This window comes from Castor canadensis, chromosome 5 (genome assembly GCF_047511655.1).
Source record: "Castor canadensis chromosome 5, mCasCan1.hap1v2, whole genome shotgun sequence".
Lineage (NCBI taxonomy): Eukaryota > Metazoa > Chordata > Mammalia > Rodentia > Castoridae > Castor > Castor canadensis.
The window spans coordinates 77,014,410-77,039,698 of NC_133390.1; the positions used below are offsets into that span (position 1 = coordinate 77,014,410).

The 25,289-nt window shown below is 38.0% G+C and overlaps 1 protein-coding gene across 10 annotated transcripts in view; it reads left to right on the top strand.

Annotated features, from left to right (window-relative positions):
- The window catches only part of Atp13a4 (ATPase 13A4), a 118,553-nt gene that overhangs the window by 34,137 nt on the left and 59,127 nt on the right, over window positions 1-25,289 (top strand). For 8 of the 10 annotated variants that reach the window (XM_074073500.1, XM_074073502.1, XM_074073504.1 and 5 more), the window contains exons 2-7: window positions 6,066-6,239; window positions 16,998-17,144; window positions 20,920-20,990; window positions 21,077-21,157; window positions 22,832-22,901; window positions 24,385-24,519. In XM_074073500.1, the coding sequence (XP_073929601.1) occupies window positions 6,066-6,239; window positions 16,998-17,144; window positions 20,920-20,990; window positions 21,077-21,157; window positions 22,832-22,901; window positions 24,385-24,519 (678 nt within the window). The remainder of the gene's footprint in view (window positions 1-6,065; window positions 6,240-16,997; window positions 17,145-20,919; window positions 20,991-21,076; window positions 21,158-22,831; window positions 22,902-24,384; window positions 24,520-25,289) is intronic. The other 2 variants (XM_074073503.1, XM_074073501.1) reach the window with 2 other exon arrangements.

Here is a 25,289-nt window from a genome sequence, read left to right on the forward strand (position 1 = left end):
CTACTGGGGACCAAATCCCCAAGATGTGAGCCTTTGAGGAGCAAAAACACCCAAGCCCCAGTGGTGGTCACTTTGCATTCAGGGTAAATCCTTTTTCTCCACAGATTTCAAAATCAAAAATTTCTAGTTCTCTGGCACTATTTGGGGCCAGATAGTTTTTTGGTATTAGGGTTGGGAGGGGGCTGTCCTCTGCATTCAACATGTTTACCTGCATTCTTTCTTCTACCAAGTAGATGCCAGAAACGACTTTCCCTCAATTGAGTATGAAAAAATATCTCCAGGCATTGTAAAATGCCCCTGGGAGACAAAAATCACCATCGCCTTGCAGGGTGAGACTGTAACTCTGATGAGCAGGCCCAATCAACAGGAGAGAGGGGACCTGATATGTGGCCTTAGAGTTAGGGAGAAAAGCACAGCAAGGACCCTGGGAAGCAGAAGAGCACATGCTCCTTTATAAAGGCCATCTTTTACTTTCTGTAGCTGTTTTTTCCTTCTTTCTGAGACTTCAGGGACTCACGATAGATTGTCCATAATCTTTGGTTCATCACACGTTCACATTATTTGTCCATGTTGTGCTACTTTAATTCGTTCTTTATAATAATCTGATGAGCCTCCCACCACAAACAAAAGTGAGGGCCTTGACAATAACCCACATTTAATTTTTTTTTTAAGAAAGTATCTTGTTATGTAACCAAGGCTGGCCTCAAATGCACCATCCAACTGCCTCATCCTGATGAGTGTTGGGATTGCAGGTGTGCACCAGCGTGCTCAGCTCCAACTGACTTTATGACCCTCCTTTGGGCTTATGGAGGTAGTCATCGTCCTGTACCACATATTCATCATTGTCCTGCTTCCCTTTCTTTTACCTGGGTGTATCCTAAATTGTTTTAAATTTAACTTGTCTTTAATCTTAATAAAGAGCTTAGCATTCTGTTGTTTGTGCAGATTGTTTTCATATACTGTTCTCTTACCAAGAGTCATTCACACTGTGGTGTTGCTGGGATTCACGTGTTTGAAATGTGGTATGAGATCCCATTGTGCAGACATACCAGAGCACAGCATCCTCTCTCACTGGATAGAGTTTGGGGTTTTTCCTGGTTTTTTTTTTTTTTGTAGATGTTTTTGGTGCTCTCCAGCAGATTCTTACACTATAAGAAGGTGGGGACAGTACTTTCACAATTTCTGATTAATTTGAAAGAAAAGCAGAAATCGTCATTCTTATGTGAAAATAACTGGAGGACCAATTTAAAGCATGAAAAGCTACTTACCAGGCCATTCTTTTCGAGTCTCCAGATGCCTGGATTAGGCCATCCAGGCTGAGAATTTCTCTCCTGAATCTCAACATTGAATTAACTTAGAACCCAGGAAATTCTCTTTTTACTAAATAGTGACAAATAAGAAACTACTAAAGTAGAAATTTTAATAAGTGTTGGAGTGGAGGTAAGCAGTAAGGTAAATTGCATTAATTTAACACACTTTGCTATAATGCTTGGAAATTACAATGAAGCATTCTTTTCATATCCAACATTTGAACTAAGGGTAAAGAGATTATCTTCAGGGAGGTAAAAAATGAATTTTTATAGAAACTTTCAAATGTTTAATGAATCCTGTAGAGAAATGCAAAATTGCCTTAAGGAGACTAAATAGCTCCCATGCCAGATTGAACGATTTAATGTGTTTAAAGAAGGCACCTATCAGTCAGAGTGAGAGATGGTCAAAGAAAATTCCAGAGCCCATTTGAGCACTCTGTTTGCTTATGACTCCATTAGCAGGACAATAATGACTCTGGTAGAGACAATACCAGAGAATGTGCCCATAAGGCCAAACTACATTATTTATTTGGTTGGTGTGACAATTGGGTTCATTTCCCTTTTTCAGTGCACCCCAGTTACTGAGATCTGCTGATCTTGTGTCTTCCCTCTGAGAGATGGTTCTGTAGGCAGGTTCTGGGTCTAGAAGATTGACAGCCCCTCTTAGAATATTGTGGGCTCCCACATGATGACACCATAGGAAGCTTCTTTGGAGACAGCCACTGTCTTGCTCCAGTCATCACCCATATCTGCATTTCTATGCTTCTCTGTCTTCACATTTCTGCATTCACTGAGTGCTTACTTGTGTTGGGCACTGAGGGAAAACTCTGAATGATAATCCTGGATTAGAACCCATGAACCCTCTAGAGCAGGGGCCCAGGAGCTCTTCTGAATATCTATGGAGCAGATTATGAGTATGTGCCTCTATGTATTCTGAGCAGAGGGTATGTAGATTCCCACCCTCCATTGACTTCTATTGGCCGAGAAAGTGCATGGATTCTTTTTTTTTGTGTGTATGTGGAGTGAAATATTTATTTATTTATTTATTTTCTTTTATTATTTATATGTGCATACAAGGCTTGGGTCATTTCTTCCCCCTGCCCCCACCCCCTCCCTTACCACCCACTCCGCCCCCTTTCTCTCCCCCCCACCCCCTCGATACCCAGCAGAAACTATTTGCCCTTATCTCTAATTTTGTTGTAGAGAGAGTATAAGCAATGATAGGAAGGAACAGTGTTTTTGCTGGTTGAGATAAGGATAGCTATACAGGGCATTGACTCACATTGATTTCCTGTGCGTGTGTGTTACCTTCTAGGTTAATTCTTTTTGATCTAAACTTTTCTCTAGTTCCTGGTCCCCTTTTCCTATTGGCCTCAGTTGCTTTTAAGGTATCTGCTTTAGTTTCTCTGCGTTAAGGGCAACAAATGCTAGCTAATTTTTTAGGTGTCTTACCTATCCTCACACCTCCCTTGTGTGCTCTCGCTTTTATCATGTGCTCAAAGTCCAATCCCATTGTTGTGTTTGCCCTTGATCTAATGTCCACATATGAGGGAGAACATACGATTTTTGGTCTTTTGGGCCAGGCTAACCTCACTCAGAATGATGTTCTCCAATTCCATCCATTTACCAGCGAATGATAACATTTTGTTCTTCTTCATGGCTGCATAGAATTCCATTGTGTGTAGATACCACATTTTCTTGATCCATCGTCAGTGGTGGGGCATCTTGGAGTGTATGGATTCTTAAGCACAGGGACATTACAGAGGGGAAGACTGGAATGTCTGGGAGCCAAAACTTCAGCCTTTAGATATTCACAGGATCTGGATGCATAGAGACAGAGGAAGGAGAAAAATGTGTGGGTAGAAGGATAAAGGGACACGATGCACATAGTCCACCGTGAGTGTTATTATTTATGTAATATTCTTTTGACATTTTCTTAATGATGTTTTTGGGTCCATCGACCCTTTCTTGTAGGAGGTGAGAGTGGGTAAAGGGCAGGTCAGCAGGGATAGATCCCTCAAGCCTATTCAGAGATACGGAAGGCACTCCATCAATAGAAAGTAAATTGCTGCATGATGATAATCATGCAGCAATAATGCTAATTTTTGCAATTTTAAACCCAATATCTATTAATAGTACCTGCGATGCAATTCCCTTCAACTCAGAACAGTTTAATGCAGTTCAATAAGCAATAATTGGACCCTCCTTGTGAACATTTTTTATTCTTTCTACAGAAAATTCAGCAACATGTCATGGGTCATGAACCACTCCGTGGAGTTGTAGTGTCCACCAGCTTTTGAACAGGGAAGCTTTTGGAGTGATACTGTGGTCTACAGGGAGGACTTTGCTTGGCTTCTCTGGGACACTCTAGTTGACTCCTGTTATTCCATAAATATTAATAGTACCTCATTCTGATGACAATTTTTCTAGTTACCTCTCCATACAATCCTTTCCTTCTTTTGTTTAATCTTATCTGTTTGTATCTCTCTTCCCAACTAAACTAATGAGTCCCTTGAGACTAAAGACACTGTCTCATTTATCTTCTATTTGGCCAACATGTAAAAAGCATTTGTTAAATTAAAATGAAATCAAATACAGAATAAGGAAGAGCCTCAGAGCAGAGATTGCTAGCTCACATTGTCTTCCATGTGCTCAAAAGTCTTGACTGGAGCTTTCTGCCTTGGGAAACTTGATTTTTTTCAACTAAAAGGGAAAATACAAGTAAAGTGCTTAGAAATGAACTTTTAAGTGTCCAATAAATGTTAGCTGTTAGCATTGTTATAAATAAGTTACTAATAACTGTTATCATATATAATAACTTTGAACTTTTCTTAACTGGAGAATGAAGATAATAATTCCAACCTACTTAATTTTGTTAAAGAACATGAAGATAGTTTGGAGATTATAGAGAGCTCTCATTGCACAACCCAATAAAGAATGCATGCTAACTGTTTTGTGCCATAGAGCAGAGTAACTCAGGCAGATTATATGGGGGTTCAACTGACAGGTAATATAAGAAAACTTTTAAGTACATATTTGTAAAAGGTGATAAAATGAAGAGATTGGGGAATAGGTGATCTATGTCAAAGTGTAGAAACATTGCACAGTACATGGGAAAAAATGGTGGATGGCAGGGAAATTAGGATTGAGACCTGCTCAGTGTGTGATTAACAGAGCACTGCTGTATTGCAATCTCAGCACCTGGAATAGTTTGAGCTTGGGGCAGAAGACTATTCTTGTCAGGACAGACACTACACACTGCAGAATAAGTCAAGAGCTTGTAGTTCTGAGTTAACATGTGCATTTTATGAAAGTATACCAAGCGTGGACAACACCTAAGGATGCCATTCATCACCTATATGTGTTGTCAATAATAGGAAGGAATCTTATAATTACATACGAGAGCAGCTTTCAGCCAAGGATCATAGAAACTTTTCTGATAATGTAGTCTTAATCGGGTATAATAGCAGATGTTCATCTCCCTTGCTATCCTACTATGCAGTCCTAGCAAGAGCAGAACTGTTGACTCTAGGAATTCTTGGATTAAACTGTCAGTAAACTAGGGGCTAGAACTTCAGGTCTATATTAGGGAAATGGGATCAAGTTATAGTAACAGCAACAGCAAGAGCAGTGGCAGGAATAAATGCTTGTGTAGCACTTGCACATATTCAGTCATTTAAACCTCATAGCTACCCTGCAAGGTAACATACCCAGTAAATGGCAGCTTTAGTCTCAAAACCCAACGTATCCTGGTCCAGAGAATACACTTTTAATTAGGACATTCTACTCCCTTTAAGTATAGCCATTATAACCGGTATAAAGTACACCTTGACTTTGTGGCATGTAGTTGTAGGACGGAGGCCATAGAACTCAGGGCTGGTTTTCTGTTTTGTCCTGGACTTTTATTAGAAGGAAGAAATTTATATACATTATACATGGATTAGAGGTGAGACTCTTTATCTTGTTCAAATGTATATTTTCTACAATCTAATAATATCCTATCATGGCAATTATATGCAATAGCACAAGATAAAGTAAATCAAATAGTCTCTCTGGGTTTTCCTTCTTGATGTAAAATTCTGTTACCAAAAAATGGGGAAACATAGGAACACATAGCTTTACCCCAAACTCCCAAAAGCAGTTGACTGTTAATTCTCTTGTGATCAAATTCTCTCATGACATCTTACTTCAAACTCAAAACCTGGTTTTAGTCCCTCCTGCCCACAAGGTTGCTCTTCCTAGCCATGGGAATAATTTGGTCACTGTATTGGCTAGTCTTCTTGACACATGACTTGTGGTCATGTATAGTTGTGAATCAAAGTCAAGACTGAGCAGCTGAAAGACTTGGGTTTGAATCTTAGGAGCAAAACTTCTAAGTGTGACCTTGGATAAGTCAGTCCATCAGCTGTCATAGCCTCAGTCCTATTATAAAGTAAGGGGGATATTTTATTTCAGGAATAATACAAGGATAGGATGATCAGGAGACTTAACCAAGACTACATATCTGAATACCAGGCATAATACCAGGCCCGTACCTGAGTGCTCTAATTGTAGACACCGATCTTCCCGGCTAGATTGCTACTTATTAGAGGTCAGAGATCTTGTCTGAAATTTCTTTGCCAGGACTCCTGCTCCATTCTTTTCATCCCTCCCACCTTGTCTTCTCTGCACCCTTATCATTTCATCACTAAAATTAGTATTTGTTCATTTATTGTTTATTAACTGATATTTGGAGTCATTTTGATTCTGTTTCAGGAAATATTTGGCTATCGGAGTCAAGCCTGCCGGAAAGCCCTCTGCCTTGCTGGATCCATCTTCTCATTTGGAATCCTTTCCTTGGTGTTTTACTGGAGACCGGCTTGGCACGTATGGGCAAACTGTGTCCCATGTTCCTTGCAAGAAGCAGATGTTGTATTACTGAAAACAACAGTAAGTGTGTACCTAGTTTTGCAGCTGGTGGCTTTTTTTTTTTTCTGAACGTTGTGTTGGGGGATGGTGGGGAAGATGCACACAGAACAGGTGATGGGTAGGAAATCTGGTCCTATAATCTATGGTAGTCTTGCAGCTATCAAGAATTTAGTAATTTGTGTGTGATGAGATCTATTAAGAAGACCCATGTCACAGGGTATTAGAGCAGAGAACAACCTTGTTAATAGTTAAAAATAATAGGTAGAATGAAGCAGTTAAATCATGCTGCAAGTTACAAAGTTGACCCTCACTTCCAAACCCGATGTATTCACAATTATTCCCTTTACTATAGTGACTCTAGAGGAAGAGCTTGGGGAGCTGGGAAAAAGCAGGGGACTACTTCTCTGAGACGGGTGCTGTCTTCCCCTGCTGAATGGAGGGAACCATAGTTGTAGATGGTGTGTGTTACATCCTGCAGATATATTAGGGTTAAAAAAAATGCACTGTCTTGTCTGAGGTTATTGCCTCCATCTGTTAATTCAAGGTCCCAGCATTAGGTGCGGTTCTCTATATTTGTTTTTATAGTACTTCCTTGTGGCACTCATAACACTTAGACAATGTGTACCACTCCTGCAGGACAGTAAACTCCACAAGGAAAGGAGCTTTTTAACTTGGTTATTGGTACGTGTGGTAGGGAGGTGTTAATATGAGGTGAGTAAGTTGATGTGGCTATTTCTACTAAAGAGAATGAAAGGATAGTCTCATCCTTCTGAGGATAGACTTCCTTCTGAGTGTTTCTAATGAAGTATCAATCTAAATGATCCAGAATGACAATGACTTGGTAAATTAACTTTGTTTGGAGTTTGATTTCTTTTTCTATGTAGAAATTTTCCAGATAAACATTTTATTTGTGCAGTAAGAGCCTTATAACTGGCAATCCTTCCAAACAATAACATGAACAACAAAAATCTACATCACAATTTGAAACCTACACAGCTTTGGCTAACCTTCAGTGAAACTGGAAATTGGATAATGTTTGTCTTTGTTAACTTGCTCCACTGAGGACAGTCTGACCCCCTCATTCTGAATCTTGTTTCCTTCAAGAACTACCTGTTCTGACTCAGATTAACTGATATGTGAACCATGATACAGGTGATAGCAGAGGGACCACCTTACAAGTTCAACTGTAGTGTAAGTAGAAATTCCTGGAGAATCAACTTCGAGACTTTAAGAAAGCTAAAGTTTACATGAAATAAGAACAACTCACTGAGAATGCTGAGCTGGAGCAGTGCTCTGCTAATACCTCAAAGCATACTTCATGAAGGCTCATAGAATGTACGCAAAAGAAAAGTGCCTGGCACTCACCCTTGCAGTCTTCTTCATTTGATGGGTAGGAAATGTGGCCTGGGGAGGTGACACAATTTACTTGAACTCATATGTCAGTGAGAGGCTGAACCAGGACTGAGTGCCATGTATCCTAGCTCCTATTCCAAGGCCATTTTCACTGACTTGTACTGAGGCCAGGGGTTCTCAAATTTCAGCTACTATCAGAATGATTTAGAAGGCCTGTCAACACGGACTGCTGGGCCCCGCTCCTCAAAGTTTCAAATCTATTAGGTTTGCAAACCGGAGTATATTATATGGAAATATCACAATGAAACTCCCTGTACAACTATTATAAACTAATAAAAACAATTAAAAAACTATGAAAAAACAAGCTATTAGGTTGGGATTGGGGCCTAAGAATTTCAGAAGCACCTGAGAACAGTGATTCTTATGCTTCTGGTTAGAGACCACACATTGAGAACAAAAATGCCATAAATAGTCATAGTTCACATTAATTAGCTTACATGGCCCTTGAGAAAGAAAGAGATTTATGGCTCAGTTGCTGTGTATATTATCTCAAGAAGAATAATCTAGACTTAGCAAAGTGTTATAAGTGATAAGTGGCCCTCCCATACACAGCCTGAGTATCTTGCTGGGGCAAGGGCAGAGAGAGTTTTATTTTCTGGGGCTCAGGATGAGGAAATAAGTATTTATGAAAAGACCACAGTTTTGTCACCTTTCCATGTCAATCTAAGCTCCTATGAGGTTTTTATTTTCTAGTATGAGAAGAATTTAACTCCCTCTGCCGAAACTTACATCTGCTCCAACTAGTTTCCAGAGGGCAATGCTTCTGGTGCGGTAGAAGCAGAGACACCTCCTGTCTTTCAGAACAGCATCAGTTCTGCAGCTCTGAGGATGTATGGCTGGCCAAGTGGTACTCTGTGAGGCTGTGGCAGTCAGGGCCTGGACAGGAATAACAGGAAGGGGACAAGGAGATGGAAAGGGATGAGAGGAAAATGAAAGACTTGGGGAAGAGAAACAAGTAAAAGGAAAATGAAGAGGAACAAAACTAAAAATCTACTTAGTGAAAAGTGAAAAAAAAAAGTGTCAACATGCAGAAAGATGGTGCCTTGTGGGATTTGGAATTAAAAGTTTCAACTTCTAATCCTAGCACTTTAACTTTTCAGGACCTCAATTACTACACTTGTAAAGTGGAACTAGTAAAGTACTTGTTCTTTCCTGGTTTGATGTGAGGATGAAGTGAAATTATGTATATAAAAGCCATTTTCAAACTGTGAAATGCACTATCAGTGATCACTTCAAGTGTGTGTATGTGTGTGTTTGTGTATTGCTCAAATAGCTCCAAATGATTTCTATGCAAAAGAACTTCCTATACTCAAGGCACATCTGTGTCTAATGGTCCTAGATGATGTGCCCTTCATATGTCACAAAGCAGGCCCAACATGCCCTTCTAGGACATGGGGAAGGTGTCCTGTGACTGGGAATCTTCAGCCTTCATCTCTCCACATCCACGTGACCTCTCCTTATTGTCCAGTTTGTAATTGGACATACCTTAGAAAGATTCTGAAAAGCACTGGAGCCTCCAGAAGCTGGGTACCACCATCCTACCCTTTTCTTTGTATCTATAAAAGTCTATTGAGCCCCTCTCACCTTTTACTGACCCTCCAACTAACCAGAGCAGTCTCAACGCACTTCCATCTTGCCTTTTCCATCTTGATTTCAACTTTAATTTTTAATTACCTGCTCTTGCATGTCATTTTAAATGGATTTTCTCTGCCAGAGACTCTCCAAATAAATGAGCTTCTAAATTAGTCTTTATGTAATTAGACAAGAACTCAATTATTTCAAACATTCTTACTATCTGAGGCTTAGATAAAAATATGCTTTGGGCATAAATAGTTCTAAAGTCTGTTTCTAGGTTATTTGCATTAAAATGACAACTTAGAAAAGATTTTACTTGAATTACATTATAATAGCTGGACTGTAACAGCTTCCCATTAAGAAGGACTGGTAACTCCTACCTGAAAATATGTTGTGTATCTGTTCTTCAAGTTATTAAAAAATCAGTGCTTGGTATTTATCACCAATCTCACACTGGAAAGATTACAGATCATTATGTTAGATACTGATAAGGCAGTCTTTTTTTTAACATGGAAAAACCCATAATGTACTTAATGAAAATCTTCAATATTTAGTTTATTTTCAGTTCCCCTTTTCTTATTAAGCAGCACTAAACTTAAGATTTTTATCTTTTTCCAAAAGGTAAGAGTAATTACATTTTTATTTTATAAATTTTAAAGTAGCATTTTATTCATGGTTCATCTAGTTCTGAATTTTAACCAATATCTGTAGTGATGTACATTTCTATGCAAATCGCATGATTTTTATGCATTGGCAGTTTGAGCTAAATGCTCCTGGTGATTTCCATAGCTTCCATCTTTGTTTCAATTACAAATGCATTTTTCCCCTTCATGTCATTGTGTGTCACGTGATGCGCTGAGAAGAGCTTCGTGATGATTAGAATGAGGCCTGACTCAAGGCTCGTCATTTCGATGTTTTAACAGGCAGTATTTTCCCTTCAGTTTCAATTGAAGATATCAGGGCAGGGGCTTTAGTTCAAGACTTAGAGACTCTGAAAATTAGACATCAAATGTCATCCTGAAGTCTGCCAGTCACCAGGTGACTCTTCAGTCAGCAGCATTTGTATTTACTGATCCTTTATCTCCTTCTCTGCAGCTTGATGTCTCACAGTCCACGCTTCTCACATAAGCATGATACTTTGTTTTGTCATGCTTTTTCTCATAAAGTTGCTTCTGAGACTCCCTTTTTCATTCATTCATTCATTCTTCATCCATTCATTCATCCATTCATCTACTTATTTATTCATGCAACAAGTAATTACCAAGCACTAATGGATATCAGATGTTATAAGGTATGAACAAAACATATGAAAACACCTGTCCTTACAGAGTGACATTCTACTGAGGAGTCAACTCTCTTCTCTACACTCTAACACTCTCTATAGGATATAAAAAGTAGGTGTTGTATCTCTACTTATTAAATCCTCCTCATTCCTCAGCTGTATGTCATCTTCTCTATTATGTTTTTGTTGATTCATTCCCTATTCCAGTTCTGGAGGAAATTAATCACCAGAAGCTCTCTGTCTTCTTTTCTAACTGTTGTGATTTGTACTGCCTTGCATTAAAATCCTATTCATTTTGCAGTTTATAATATAACATATCATTGATTATTTCATTTAATTCTCATAACAACCCTGGGAAATGGGTGTTATCATTCCATTTTACAGATGAGTATACAGACAGAACAAACAATTTTACAACCTGGAAAATGTTGGAGCCAGGAGTTGGCTCCTTCCTTTTCTCTTTTCTTCACAAACTCAGCGAACACATACTGGTGCCATCTACAGTGCTAACTCATGGGCAGATGTGTGTCAGGGGACTAAAATGACAAAGACAATATTCATAGAGTTCATGAGATCACTACACAAATAAATGTAAAAATCCAACTATTAAAAGTGTTACTTAAAAAAGGTTCATGGTTATGGTAGAATTATGTACTATTGAACCAAACCAATAAAATCAGGGGAGACTTTCCTAATTTAAATTCTTAATCCAAAAGGATAAGAGTTCAAAGGTGATGGAGGGGACAGGCACATGCGGAGCTGTCCAAGAAGTAAATACTGTGGGCAAATAACTTGTCAGATAGTCTTCTGACTATCTGAGTCCTAATTCCCTCTCCTTCCCACACAAAGTATGCTATGCTCCATTCCTTTTTAAGTTTTCCTGTTCATTTATAAACTTTTTGAAGACCGTGGTTGGTGGCTTATGTTTCATCCCCTACAACACCTTGCACATAGCCACAGCAGGTGCTCAATATTTACTTCATTCAATTATATAAATTGAATCCAATCTTTAACAAATAGTCTTATGGTTTCTATTAGTACTTTATTTCAAAGATACTAATGTGAAATGCCAGTGTTGTAAAAGTAAGAGAATACAGTGTTATGTTTCTTTTTGCTGCGTGTTCCCTCTTCTGAAGCCCATTCCCTGTCTTCCATTTCAACCTGTTTTCTCATTAGCCATCCAGTCAGAAATCAAGCTGCCTCTGAGAAATGACTCTATGTTAAGACAAATAGTTTTGAGGCTATTACTTTTTTATAACCTGGGGCCAATTACATTGTGATTTAGTTTAGAAAGTATGTACATACATGTTGTCTCATCTGGTCCTTCCCTGTAGAGACTACTTTCCCTCCATTTTACAGATGGAACCATAGAGGTGGTAAACAAACTTCTCAGGTACCATAGCTGTAAGCAACAGAAACAAAAGGACTGATAGTTGAGAGAGAGTCTGTTACTCCCTGCATAGTGACCACCCTCAATGGAGGTAGTACTGTGAAGTACTTTAAGAAGCCTGGGTGCCTGGATATGACTCCTAGTGCTGTTCCTGCCCTACCTTGGTGATATATTTGTCTGCTAGGGCTGGCACACTAGAATACCACAGACTTGGTAGCATCAATTTCTGGTGAGGCCTGTCTTCCTGGCTTGTAAATGACCATCTTCTCACAATGTCCTCTCATGGCCTCTCCTCTATGCTCTCTCATTCCTGGTGTCTCTTTGTTGTTGAATGTCAGTCCTCTTAGATTAGTGCATCACCCTATGACCTCATTTAACCTTAATTACTGCCTCAAAGGCCCTATCTCCAAATACATTGGAGGTAAAGATGTCAACACATGAATTGGGAGGGGAGGGGCAAGGACTATTCATTCCATTAGAGGCAAGTTACTTAACTCCTCTTTGTCTCCATTTCCTCTTTAGTTAAGTGACACAAATACCAGTTCCTCCCTTCTTGTGAGGACTAAATAAGGTGGTATGTGTAAAGTGCTGGGGTGAAACTGTACCTGGTATGCAAACATTCCATGGTCATTGGTTAGCTGTTTTACTACACCCTGCATCTCCACGTTTCAGACAATGAGCCATTTAATGCTCTACCCTCTCTCCACTCAGAAAACAACTACAACAACAAACAAACCAAAAAAACAATCTCTTCCAATAACAATCTCTCAGTTGTTGTTCTTTCCCTGCCTCCCTCCTTCAATCCCTGCCCCCATCCTTTCCTCCTTCTTTCCTTCTCATACAAACAGAGACACAGCCATTGCTTTGTCATATACATTCACTGCTTCTTGCCTTCCTTCACTTTTTGGTCAGTAAATGTCCCAGCAGTACTGAGATGATAATTACTGTGGAATTTAACCAATGCATAGAACTTTCTCTATATATCATAAAACTAAATCCAACATTTTAGCCATAGTCAAACTTCTTTCAGCTCAGCAACATTGGTAATATGAGGTCAGGGTCTGAATAACATCAATGAGCTTGGTCAAGAGGGGAAAAAGAGAAAGAAAATAAATAATACTTACAAATAAAAAAGAACAGTATTTACCAATATTATGGATGTATAGAGGCAATGCAGACTTTTAGAGGAGCTAGAAAAATGAAAGTTTTTATCACTTTATCCATAATCCTCTAAATAATTCACCTTAACTAGAGTACGTCATTGCAGTGTACCCATCTCTAAGAGACAAGTATTAATTTTCTAGTGTCTCTTTGGAACTTTGCAATGGGTTACCCTTTCTTTTTAAGGAGAAGTTCTTTTTTTTTTTGGATACTGAACTACTACACAAAAGCCATGGGCTTGGCCTGAACTTGAAGTGAGTATTATACTGCTTTTAAATTCCAAGGGTTGAAGTGTTCATAGAAAAAGTGTGGAATGAGAACAGCAAGATAACATAGATTGTTAAATATACTTTATTCAAATATGAAAGTTTATCTGGCATTTTCAGGTTCAGAAAGAAAGGCCACAAGGAATTTAAAAAATGCCCAGTTTCTTGCTGTTTGTCTAAGTCAAACATAGGTCTTACATCTTCACTCAACTTTTGAAATGCAATCTTTAATTATTCTGAAGCCTACTGTTTTAGAGTTCTAGGCCTAATCTAGTTAATTCTTTTGATTAGCCAGTTCAGTGAGACTTGAGGTATAAAAAGTCCAGATCTTCTAGACAAATCATTTAAATTGTTCACATTACAAGCCAATTATTCAATTAAAATGGTAGCTCCTTTGATGCATTTAAGTATTTTATAGATTAACTTCTTGGAGGAGACCTGGGAAACAGACTGAAGTGGAAGAAACCATTTCCAGAAAATAGAGACACCGTCAGCGATTCTAAAGTTTCCTAGAAAGGAAAATGAATTCCTCTTTCTGAAAGATCTCAAGAACAACATACTATGAATGTCAACTAGCATTTGTTGCATCCCTCCTCTCTGCACCAGACCTGGGACCAGTGGCATTATGTATTATTTCATTTAATCCATTCAACATTCATGACATGTGATATTATTATCTCTACTTTATTGGGTAAAGAAAATTAGGCACAGATAGTTGCAAAGTAGTTTGAGGTACTCTTTCCACATTTGACAACATCAAGTTTGATGTAAACCCAGAAAAGTTGATATTACCTGAAGCGACCACTTCACATTGACATACTTTCCTTCCATTCCTTTGCTTTTTTCCCTTAATAATTGAATAATTTGACAGATTTCTCAACAGAGTAAGGAATAGGAGAAAAGTTAGTGTCACTACCTTACTCTAAGAAAAATGATCACCTAACTGGCTTATCTTTTTAATTTGCAATAGAATTCTACTTTTTTTATGCAGATCTGTAAGTTATTGGTAGGGTGTAAAGTGGGTACAGATAAACTTCAGTTTTTAATACCCACCTGGACTAAGGCATGCAATGGTGCATTGAATTAACACTGGACTTTGAGAATTTGGGGGTTCCAATGGTCCATTTTAGACCTTATAATCCAAAGGGCTATTAGCTGTCATTTGGGGCCAGAGGGTGGCAATTTGATTTTGGGAATCAGATTCTGTGCTTCCAAGTAGGAAAAGATTGTAAGAAACTGGATGTTACTTGTTACATAGTGCAGAATTCAAAGTGCTTTGCACAAGCCACAAGAAAATTAGTAATTGATAGTATTTTAATTACTTAAGAGGATCAAAAGTTACTGTCTTCCTAATTGTCTTCACTTGGTGAGACTTGATGACTCACAATTTGTGTTCTTATTTATCAACAAATTATGTGCTTTTTAACAAAGTGTTTCTTAATTGAAACTGTGTTCAGTCCCAGTTCAGGCTGGGTATAAAAATGTGATTCCCATCAAGTTGTATTATTTTTTTAGCAGAGTATGGAATAGAGCCAAGGGTAAGAGGGGACTCTAGAGGGGCCAGCAGTGGTGGGGAAGAACTATTAAATCTCTGATCCAATACTTACTGAGTCTCCATTTGCTGACCTATCAAGTGGAAGGATAATCAATGTAACTACCTCTCAGGATGTTTGAGCATTAAATGAAATAATATAAATATAGCACTGTGTATCTTGACCATAGTAAGCACTAAATATTATTATCACTATTATTACTAGAAACTCAGAGTTCTTCTCATAACAAAGCTCCCTTTTATGAGGCAAGCTATGTAATACTGAACTGGGTCAAGATGTGTTCTAGAGAGTTGGCTGCTGGTTCTAGCAGATCTAGAACATGCCCACTAGTTCAGTAGCTCAGTTATTGGAAATTTAGTCATCTTCAGTCACTCCTTCAGGCTTTGAAAATAATTCCATACAAATTTGGCTTGGTTTGGTTTATTTATCTTTCTCCCTGCATAGGATAATAATCAATTTCATTAGGGTTTTGTTTTTGTTTTTAGATAGGTTTTGCTATGTGTCCTAGGCTGGCTTCCAAGTTGAGATCCTTCTTCCTTAACCTCCCAAGTGCTGGGATTGTAGATGTGTACCACCATGCTTGGCTAATTTCACTAGTTTTGAATAATTAATTCATTAACTTTCAAATTTCTAGAAAGGCTATTTCCTTTCTCCCTTCTCTCTTCTCTCCTATTCTTTTTCTTTGCTGTGTTGCCCTTTAACTCATGTTTTTTCTCTTTCTCCTTCCCTCCCTTATCTCTTTCTTCCTCTCTGACTCTGTGTTAGGACTGCCTGGAGCACAGACACATGTCAGGCAGTCCAAGAGGAGTGATAAGGTAGACAGGCAAAGGGAAGACTGTAGTAAGAATTTTGAGTATCCTGATGGTTGAGAGGAAAGGTTACCCCAGAGATGTTAAGGTGGTTCCCAGGATGTGGTCTTTGAGCTGGCCCCTGAAGGATGGTTTGGATCTTCACATGGACCTCACCGTGTGAAGAGGAGAGAGGGAATGTATTCCAGGATAAGGAAGCAGCAGCAAAGGCTCAGAGGTGGGGGAGGATCAATAGAAGATACAACTGCAGCATTTTCTCTTCTCTGCCTTTTGCAGAGTCAGCTCAAATATCTTTAAGGCAAATGTGGGCATGGTGGTGGAGATGATTCCCCAGGCATTGACTTCCTGGGCTTGACTTTCCTTGTCATCCTTCTTATCTCCTGAGGTTTATCACACATCCAGGTGTGCTTTATGTTTAGCCTGTACTCAGTGAGATACTGAATACTGTTATTATCACATCAATCTGGAACATTGTATCTGTTCATCAAGCCTGTGTTGCTCTTAGCTTTATTCTGTGATGAAGTTATCAGTGAATTGCAAAGGGAAATAATTTCAAGTAGGGTCATGCAGTAAGGAACCTTCTTCAATCCTTCCTGTGCTAACGTTTTGACAGTTTGTTTTGGTAATGTTCAGTCCATGCAGTCAGTCTTTTTTAGCCATTCATTGCACTCTCATCAATCAGGTCTCAATCACACTAAGGGTGAGATAAGGAATAGTAAAATGAAATCCTTACTTTCAGCGTGGTCTAGAAGAACTATGAGAATACATACAGGAAATGACGACAGCACAAGAGAGGGAGAGTTAAACCCTTTGGGAATTAGCATAGTGACAGTTTCTACTCTGCTTCTTGGTGGGAGTGTGTTGAAGGGGTTGCTCTGGAGAGGTGGAATTTGAGTTAAGCCTTGAAAGATGGGGATGGCTCAATTGACTTGGTTTCCTCACTTTCAGAGATCCACAGAAAACTTTAGAATGACTGTTTTTGCTTTTCTTCCTATAAGATTTTGTATCTGGCCAGATGCAAAATAGGGCTGTAGCCCTATGGTCTGGAAGGTAATGAAGGAACCTAGTTCTTATCTGAGAATGTGCCTCGTATTCTTGAGCTTTGTTATATGTGTCAATGTCTCATATCTACTTCCAGATTTCTGAATAAGTAGACAGGCCCCCATTCCCCAAGGAATCTATATCCATCATCTTTCAAAGACATGTAATTCTGTCTAGAATGCTCACTAACTTCACAAACTTATGAAATTATACCAAATATGGTTTTCAGGTTGAATTTTAGCCTGTTGATTTCTCTTAACTTCATGGGGGTTTTGGTGTCTGTTTCCAGGATGAATTCCAAACTTATTCTAGGAAAAAGGTAATGTGGATCTACCTGTCAGCATTAAGCAGCACATTTGGTCTCACTCCTGACCACCCTCTCATTACAGATGAGGAGTATATCATAAATAGAGCCATCAGAAAGCCAGAACTAAAGGTAAGTACATTTAAGGCAACTGCCGATGCTACAGAAATTTAATCTTTTCACTCCTCAGATACAAGGTTAAAGTTAAGCTGGCCACTATGCCAACCCTTAACCCTTGGTTATAGTGTAGAATATTATAAAGTCAGTTTGGAGTCAAACAGAACTCAGTTCAAATCTCACTTTATCCTTTTAACAGTGTAACCTTAGAAAAATTTCTTAACTGTTGAACTTCAGTTTTTTTATCTATAAAATGATAATGCCTATCTTTAATATTAATTGATAAATTTAGAAATACTAAGATCATACAGTGCCAGGTACACAGTAGATACTCAACACACATTAGGTCTTAATAGCATCGTTACCTAAATTAAATTGTGCATAACAGGGTTAGTTTTACAGGAAAGATAACCACTGAGGAATACTCCAGGGAGTTTGCTTATGTTTACAAAATGACCTTAGATTAAACTCTGTCCTTCAAATGTATTTGAGTTACTCCTTTTTACCATATTAAATTTGTACTGCTTGGATTATGATTAGTTAACATTTATACTATAACCACATAAACTAGCATGTTTTCTCTTACATTTATACAGACAGTTGTTTGAGTTTTATGAATGTTAGGTCAAGTTTTTTAAAACAATGAAACTCAATTGCTGAGCAGTTTCCCTATTGTCAATTGCTATCACCCAGTTGTCATAGCTGCCAAAATAAACAAAAATAAAAGGTCAAGCTTCCCCAAGGGGCAGATTGCCTCCTCTGTTAGGAGTCCATTCATCTGGAGAAATAGGCTGTCCTAGAACATATCCTAAGATTCTAGCATCTTTAATTGTATAGAATAAATATGTAAAAAGGAAAACTTAGAAATCTGAAGTAAATAAACAAGGGTAGAGTTCTTGAAATGGAACAGTTAGATAGCCAGGCTTGGTATCTCCATTTCTCAGCTCAGGACATGTGGAATTTGGCGAGTTACTACCTTTCTGAGTCTTGAGTTTCTTATTTATTAAATGAGACTCTACTTATCTCTCAGAGCTGTTGTGAATATAAAATGCAAAATGGACATTTAGGTTAATCTTGAACTTTAATGAACTATATTCATAGTAAGTTCTGGAACTTTCATTAAATTCACAGAGGTCATGCACTCAATCATGGTAACACTAATGGCAATTGTAGTATGAAGAATCCCAAGATGATAACCATTTAAGGGCCTTTTATGGGGAAGTTTGGAGGCTTCAGTAAAGAACAATGTTGGGTTTTCAAACATAGGCTAAGATAAGACTCTCAGGACCATTCTGTAACTCCTGTGCTCTACTTGAGAGGAAGATGATCTTACTTGTTCCAACCTGCTTTTTTTTTTAACACTCCTATTTCAAACTGAAACTCAATTGGAAATAGAATATTTTTTAATAATTTATTTTGAAACAAACTTCATTGGAATAAATCCCTTCTGCAAATTTTTTAAAAAAAATGACAGGACTTAACATTCTTACTTAGTAACTATTAAATATGTGTGTGCACAAGTCCTCGCTCTTCAGAGCAAAAAAGCTCAGGGAGAGGAAGTCTTCCCGAATTGTGAGTGGAAAGATGAAAGTTACCTGAGAGCAGAGGTTCGATTGCGATTTCACAGCCTCTTGATGTAGATCCCTGAGCAGGGTGCCTCACAGTTTGTTCTTTAAAATTTTTCTAATACAAAATTTTGAATTTATGAAGTCAAGAAAGTAGGCAACCCTCACATTCTTTATCTTCAATCCCGAGGTGAAGGAATTTTTAGATTTTCTTCTGAGATTAGTTTAAATCTTATATCCTTAGAGAGACTAAGCTTTGGAGAAGGCGAGGGAAGGGCTAATGCTAAGATGCCAGCCTTGTGAGTGATGTAATAAAAATGAGTTTTAGGTGCAAAGTCGATGGGAAAGACTAATGATAATGTGGTAAGCTCTAAAATGTTCAATAAACAGTAGATGTGATTTGTAGTTCTATTTGCAAAATTGCAGGGAATATTGAAAAGTAAACTAACTGGTAAGGCAGGAAACCTGAGGTTCCATTATGGACCATGGTGGCTAAGAAGTCCCAGGATTGCTTACTTTAAAATATTCTGCCCTCCTTCTAATTTACAGCTTAGGAATGAGGTTTCATTGCTGGTGACAGTTCACTCCAATTTCATACTGAAAATTAACTGGAAATTAGATATGTTTTTAAAATAATTTATTTTGCAACCAACCTCTTTGACATCAACTCATTTTGTAAAATTTTTAAAAATTACAGATTTAACACTGGTAACTATTAAATATGTGTACGAGTCCTATATACCTACTGGGCAGGATTGTGACTCATTTGAGGTAAGCTAGGTGTTAGAATTTAGAGGTTTAAACTATATTTCTAGTTTACATGTATTTTACAAAGCATTCACTCATTTATTTAATAAAATAAAAAATAAAACTACTGGTCTTATGGGAAAAAATGTACCAAACACATATTATGCACCAGCTCTTTCCAGATTTAGAATTTATCTAGTGGTTATACTAACTATAATATACATAAGTGTACAATATAGAAGGAGGAACTAAAATGGAATTTATACATAATCTGACCAATTGCCTCAATTTAATCATGGAGAAACTGAGATGCAGGAAATTTAGTTGAAGTTCTCAAGGATACAACCAGCAGAGTAGCTGTACAAGGAAGTCTTGAACACTGTTCTTCAGCTTTGGCTGCACATTAAAATTACCTAGGGAAATTTAAAAATATTTATGCCCAAGATGTATTACAGACAAATTAAATTAGGATCTCTTGGTTGTACAATCCAGGCACCTATGTTTTAAAGCTCCCTAGATACTGAGTAACCTGAGCTTATACTCATTGCTCCATAGCGAAACAGGAGTCTCACTGTTTTTCTTTGTGCTTAGTGAGGCCAGTTCATAGGAATTCAGATTCACATATCAAGTTGCTTAAAGAAATCAGAAGAAGACACATTTGTCAGAGGCATGAATTCTTCCCTTCCTTTCCACTGCCAACACCTGCAGAGTCTCACTTCCTTGAGTACATTTTCTTGTGGTATGATAACCTCTTCTCTCTTCCTAGTATTTGCTGCAGGTTCACTCTTTTTCAGTGTCTTCTACAGGTCACACCACAAGTCCACTGCCTGTCAGATAAGAACAGAATGCTTCATGCTAACATTGAAGGTTGCTCATAATCTAGTCTTAGTTTGTTTTTCCAGCTTAATTCTGCAGTCAAATAGGCTACTTTTTTGCCTCTCCCCTCTCAACCAACTTATGCACAATTTCTTTGAAATGTCCTCTTCCCTTCTCAGCTGAGCAAAATTCTTCCAATCCTTCAGTGTCACAGTTCATATGCCATTTCTGCCATACCTTCTGTCATCTGTCCTCCTTACATTTCTATAGCATTTTAAGACAGTGTTTTTTACTTTATTGTATTTTTATTTCCTTGATATGCATATTGGATTGTATGTCATGATTTTATTTTTTGGAATATATTTTGTTTCCTTATTAAACTATAAGGAAATGCAGGAATGCAGAGACCGAGTTTTATTTATTCACACATTTATCTGTGGAGTAGGCCCATGATATATACTGATTGGATGATGATTTGTGCAGTAAGAAAGAATAGGATAAGTTAGAAAAAATGAAATGTTAAGTAAGCATTTAGGGTTCTTTCTTTGCTTCTTCCACAAATGCTTCTTTTAGTCAATAAGTTACTGATCCTCTCTGATGCTCACTGTCTCTGATCCTCAAACTAGAAACTTTCTTAGTACTGTTTTTTTTCTTTTTTGCAGGTGAGATGTATAAAAGTGCAGAAAATAAGATATGTTTGGAATAACTTAGAAGGACAATTTCAAAAAATTGGGTATGTTGCTTAATAAGATATATGCAAAGAGGAATAATATCTCAAAAATATTATTGCTAATTGCATCTTTCTCATTATTATTTTAGCTCTTTGGAAGACTGGCTCAGTTCTGCAAAGATTCATCTAAAATTTGGATCAGGGCTAACAACAGAAGAACAAGAGATTAGGTACCATGCATACTACTGTCTGTATTAGCTCAAAAGGACTGTTATTGGTTAGTTAAATAAAGAACCCAGTAAATAGTTATCTTAATTGATTAATATAAGAAAATGTTGCAATGGTCTATTTACTATTATTAAACCCTTGTTCCTTCCTATTATTGCTTATACTCTCTCTACAACAAAATTAGAAATAAGGGCAAAATAGTTTCTGCTGGGTATTGAGGGGGTGGGGGGAGAGGGAGGGGGCGGAGTGGGTGGTAAGGGAGGGGGTGGGGGCAGGGGGGAGAAATGACCCAAGCCTTGTATGCACATATGAATAATAATATAAATAAATAAATAAATAAATAAATGCCTTCACATATGTGATTTCACATGTACGTCTTCAGAGCAACCTTGTGGGAGAGGTAGAACAGGCATCATTACCATCCCAGCATAAAAGAAGTGGAATCTGAGGTTCAGAAAGGTTTAATGGCCTGAACAAAGTCACACAGAGGGGAAGATATAGAGGAACTGAGTCCCACACTTCTGACTGTAGGTTTAGTACTCTTTCTACTCTATGCAATGCTTCTCAGGGTTATGATAATAATGAGGTTGAGCCTGTATTGATTATAATCAGGAAATACATATAATATCATGATAATCCAGTTAAATAGCAATTACAGAGTATCAAAATAATGCCATGCAAGATGTGGAGCTCCACAATTCCAAATCAATTACTAGCAGAGAAGGGAGATTTAAGGAGGGCACTGGGATGTAAACAGTCTGTGTGACTTTGAGCAAATGCTTTCTTTTCTTTGGGCCTTAGTATCCCAATCATAAAAAATGGAGAGAAGGACACTATATAGGGCTTTGCTGATCCTAAGTTTCTATGATTCTTACATTTCCCAGTCCCTCATTTCTATACTTTAAAGAGACTCAGAGCCTTGCAACATCAGAATTACCTGGGAGCTTGTTAGAAGCACAGAATCTCAGAACACACCTCACCTCGATCCAATCAGAATCTTCATTTTAATGAGATTACCCAAATGATCTGTGTTTACATTAAAAATTGAGAAACACTGGTCTAATGCATTCAGCAAAGCTTTTTGATCCAAGTGTCTATGAGGAAGGCACAGAGAGAGTGGGTAGTGTTTGCAACAGCAAAATAACTCATAGAGTGCCAGTTCTTTACATGATCAAAGAAATATATCCCTGGGTCTTCAATTAGATGGATGTATAATTCTGTGTGTTGAGCTGTTTTGGAGAGCCCAGGACCTTTCACACACATTAAAACAAATCATGCAGCTTCCTGGAACTTCTGATTAGGGGTTAGAAAATAGGTACAGTTTTTCCTTGGCACTAAAACTTTCCATCTTTATGAACCAGAGATGGGGAGAGAGAAAGTTGAGAACAAAGCAATCCTGAAACTACTTGAATGAGACAATGGGTAATATTAAATACTCATGTTATTGTGGGGAAGTCTAGTTCAGTAGAATCAACGTGTTTATGTTTGTTTTGTGCCTGGGAACCCTCCCATTCCCTAGTTATTTTGAGAGTGATGGAGAGTTATATCACAAAGCAGGTTTATGTTGACTCCAGAAGTGAGGAAGGGAGCATGGAATGAACCTTTTGTTGAATGGGCAGGAAATGAGTTTTTTTATCATTATTAGTGACTAAGTGATCTGTGATCTCTCCCCGTAGGAGGCTAATATGTGGGCCTAATACTATTGATGTTGAAGTCACACCTATTTGGAAACTGCTCATCAAGGAGGTAATTTCACCAGTATTTTCTCTTAGGGTTGGATAGGAAAAAAATAAAGAAGTTTGGTTTTAGTCAAGCAGTCAGAAGGTACTACTTGTTCACAAGTAACTGTAACTGGGAGATATTTTAAAAGAATGCCAGGCATATTTTCTTGATATCTCTCATTTACTTGTTTTCTGTATGTTCCTTTTTTGCAAAAGTACCTAATATAATATAGGGTGAGACACTCATTTTTCTACTTAATATTTGATAACTTGGAAGAATGAAATGTTTCTTTTTCCTTTTAAAATACTACTTATTACTTAGCCCATTTCAACTTTATGAAATTAAGAAATAATTTTTTTAGAGAATCCAATTCTTTTTTTTAGGCAACATGTACAATTTCCTTGACATTCAAAACTACAGGAAGAAAAATCTATGTACTCAGTCTTATTAAATTCTACTGATCTCAATTGTGGGATAGGGGAAGAAGGATTTGACCAACATTTACTAAGTTAAATTTTTCCTCTTAGACCCTATCACTGGGCTAGTCATTTTAAAAACCATTACCAGATAGCAGTGCTCTGGGCACTCCTGTGCTCCTCTTCCATTCTTCCTAGCCTTTTAAAAAGAGCTTAGTAAATTCAAAGTACTTTCTCAATATCTCTGTAAGCTTTCCAGAGTGAAAGAAAGCAAAACAACCTGGTAGTAAAATGTTCTGTGTGCTTCCTCCCTAACCAGAGGCTGGGGTTACCATTCCTATTTTAGACAGATGATAAACAGTAGAGGGAATTTGAGCTAAGAGTACAAGATGTTTTAGACAAAGCAGCATAAGAACCACTGGAGTTAACTTCTATCCTCTTTGAGTCACTTTCAGCTCAATTCTCCACTTTTGGAGCAATGTAGTCTTCAACGCATCCACTAATGCAAAGTTCCTTAAAGGCTTTGAATATAGCAGCTGCCTTGTCACAGAGAGGAGCTATAAACCAGAAAGCATTTTAGTTTTGCACATCCGAACTAATATTTCAGGTTTCTGAAGGCCAGGAAATGTAAATTGGAAATGATAATATCTACTTAACAATGGCTTTTGTAATGGTCAGCATGAAGACATGCAAGGCACTGCTTTGTAAGTTATAAAGTACAGCCGAGATTAGGAGGGCACTAGGGTCAGAGTGCTTGAAGGGTTTAAGTCTTCACTCTGTGACAGTCCCAACCATGTGACCTTGGGCAAGTTTCTCAAGATTTAAGGCTCAATTTCTTTATCTTCACAATGGAGATAAGTGGTAACTTCTGGTTAATGGACAATTTGGGAATGAAATTAGCAAATTCAGGTAAAAGTGCTTACTTCAGCATCTGGTACATGGAAACTGCTGATTAAATACAATAATAACAAGAATAGCATATTGTGTGGGACAATTGAAGTCATGGTGCTAATTGTGAAAACAAGTCAATGAACAACTCTGTGTGAAGCCAAATTATACTCTTGTCTTCCTGCTTTTATGTCTGCCAACAGGTTCTAAATCCATTTTACATATTCCAGCTCTTCAGTGTCTGTTTGTGGTTCAGTGAAGACTACAAGGAATACGCTTTTGCCATCATAATAATGTCCGTCATTTCCATAGCCTTGACAGTGTATGATCTCAGGGAGGTGAGTTTTCCCATTAATTCCGTGGTAGCAGAAAGGGAGCAGTAGTAACATTTTCTTAGAAATGTGTATCATGCAATAGTTATTGCCCAGTCTATGTTAAATGAGACTAAGGTTGTAATAGGTAGCCTAATCACCAGTGTTCAAGTTCTTCCCCTTCCCTCACACCCCAATCTGAGTCTTCCAGAAGGTGGAGGAATCTTTTTAATGTGACCTCCTTTGCCCTTTATGGTTGGATGGTTCTTATTTGTCTATGTTCCAGTTCAACTCTTGGATTTCTTTCTGCCTACATTGGGGATGTATGTGCTGATGGAAGAAAATCACATACAACAGACTAGTTGAGCACATGATATATCCATGCATGCCAAACTTATCTGGGAAAGACTTCTACACATCTCTGATCAAGGAACTTTCTCATTCAGGGTTTCAAACCATTATACTCTTCAGGTTTCTGAGATGTCCATATTCCCACATTGCACTTTTCCTCTAATTCAGCAGATAATTTCACCACTCATTTCATAAAAATAATGTAAGTCTAAGACAGGAATTTGCTCAACTCTCCACTCCCCCATTGCCAAATGACTCCTCTCAGGCCTTCCCTCCCTCCTCTCTCATCAAAGTGCTTTCTGCCTTGCCTGAGACTTCATCCCCTTCCACTTCTTGGGGTTGCCAATGTAGTCCATGAGTAACTCCTTTTCTCTCTCTCTCTCCAGAGCCTTCCCATCAACGCTGACTATTCTCAGGCTTCTTTCAATTTCAAAACAAAGCTCAAA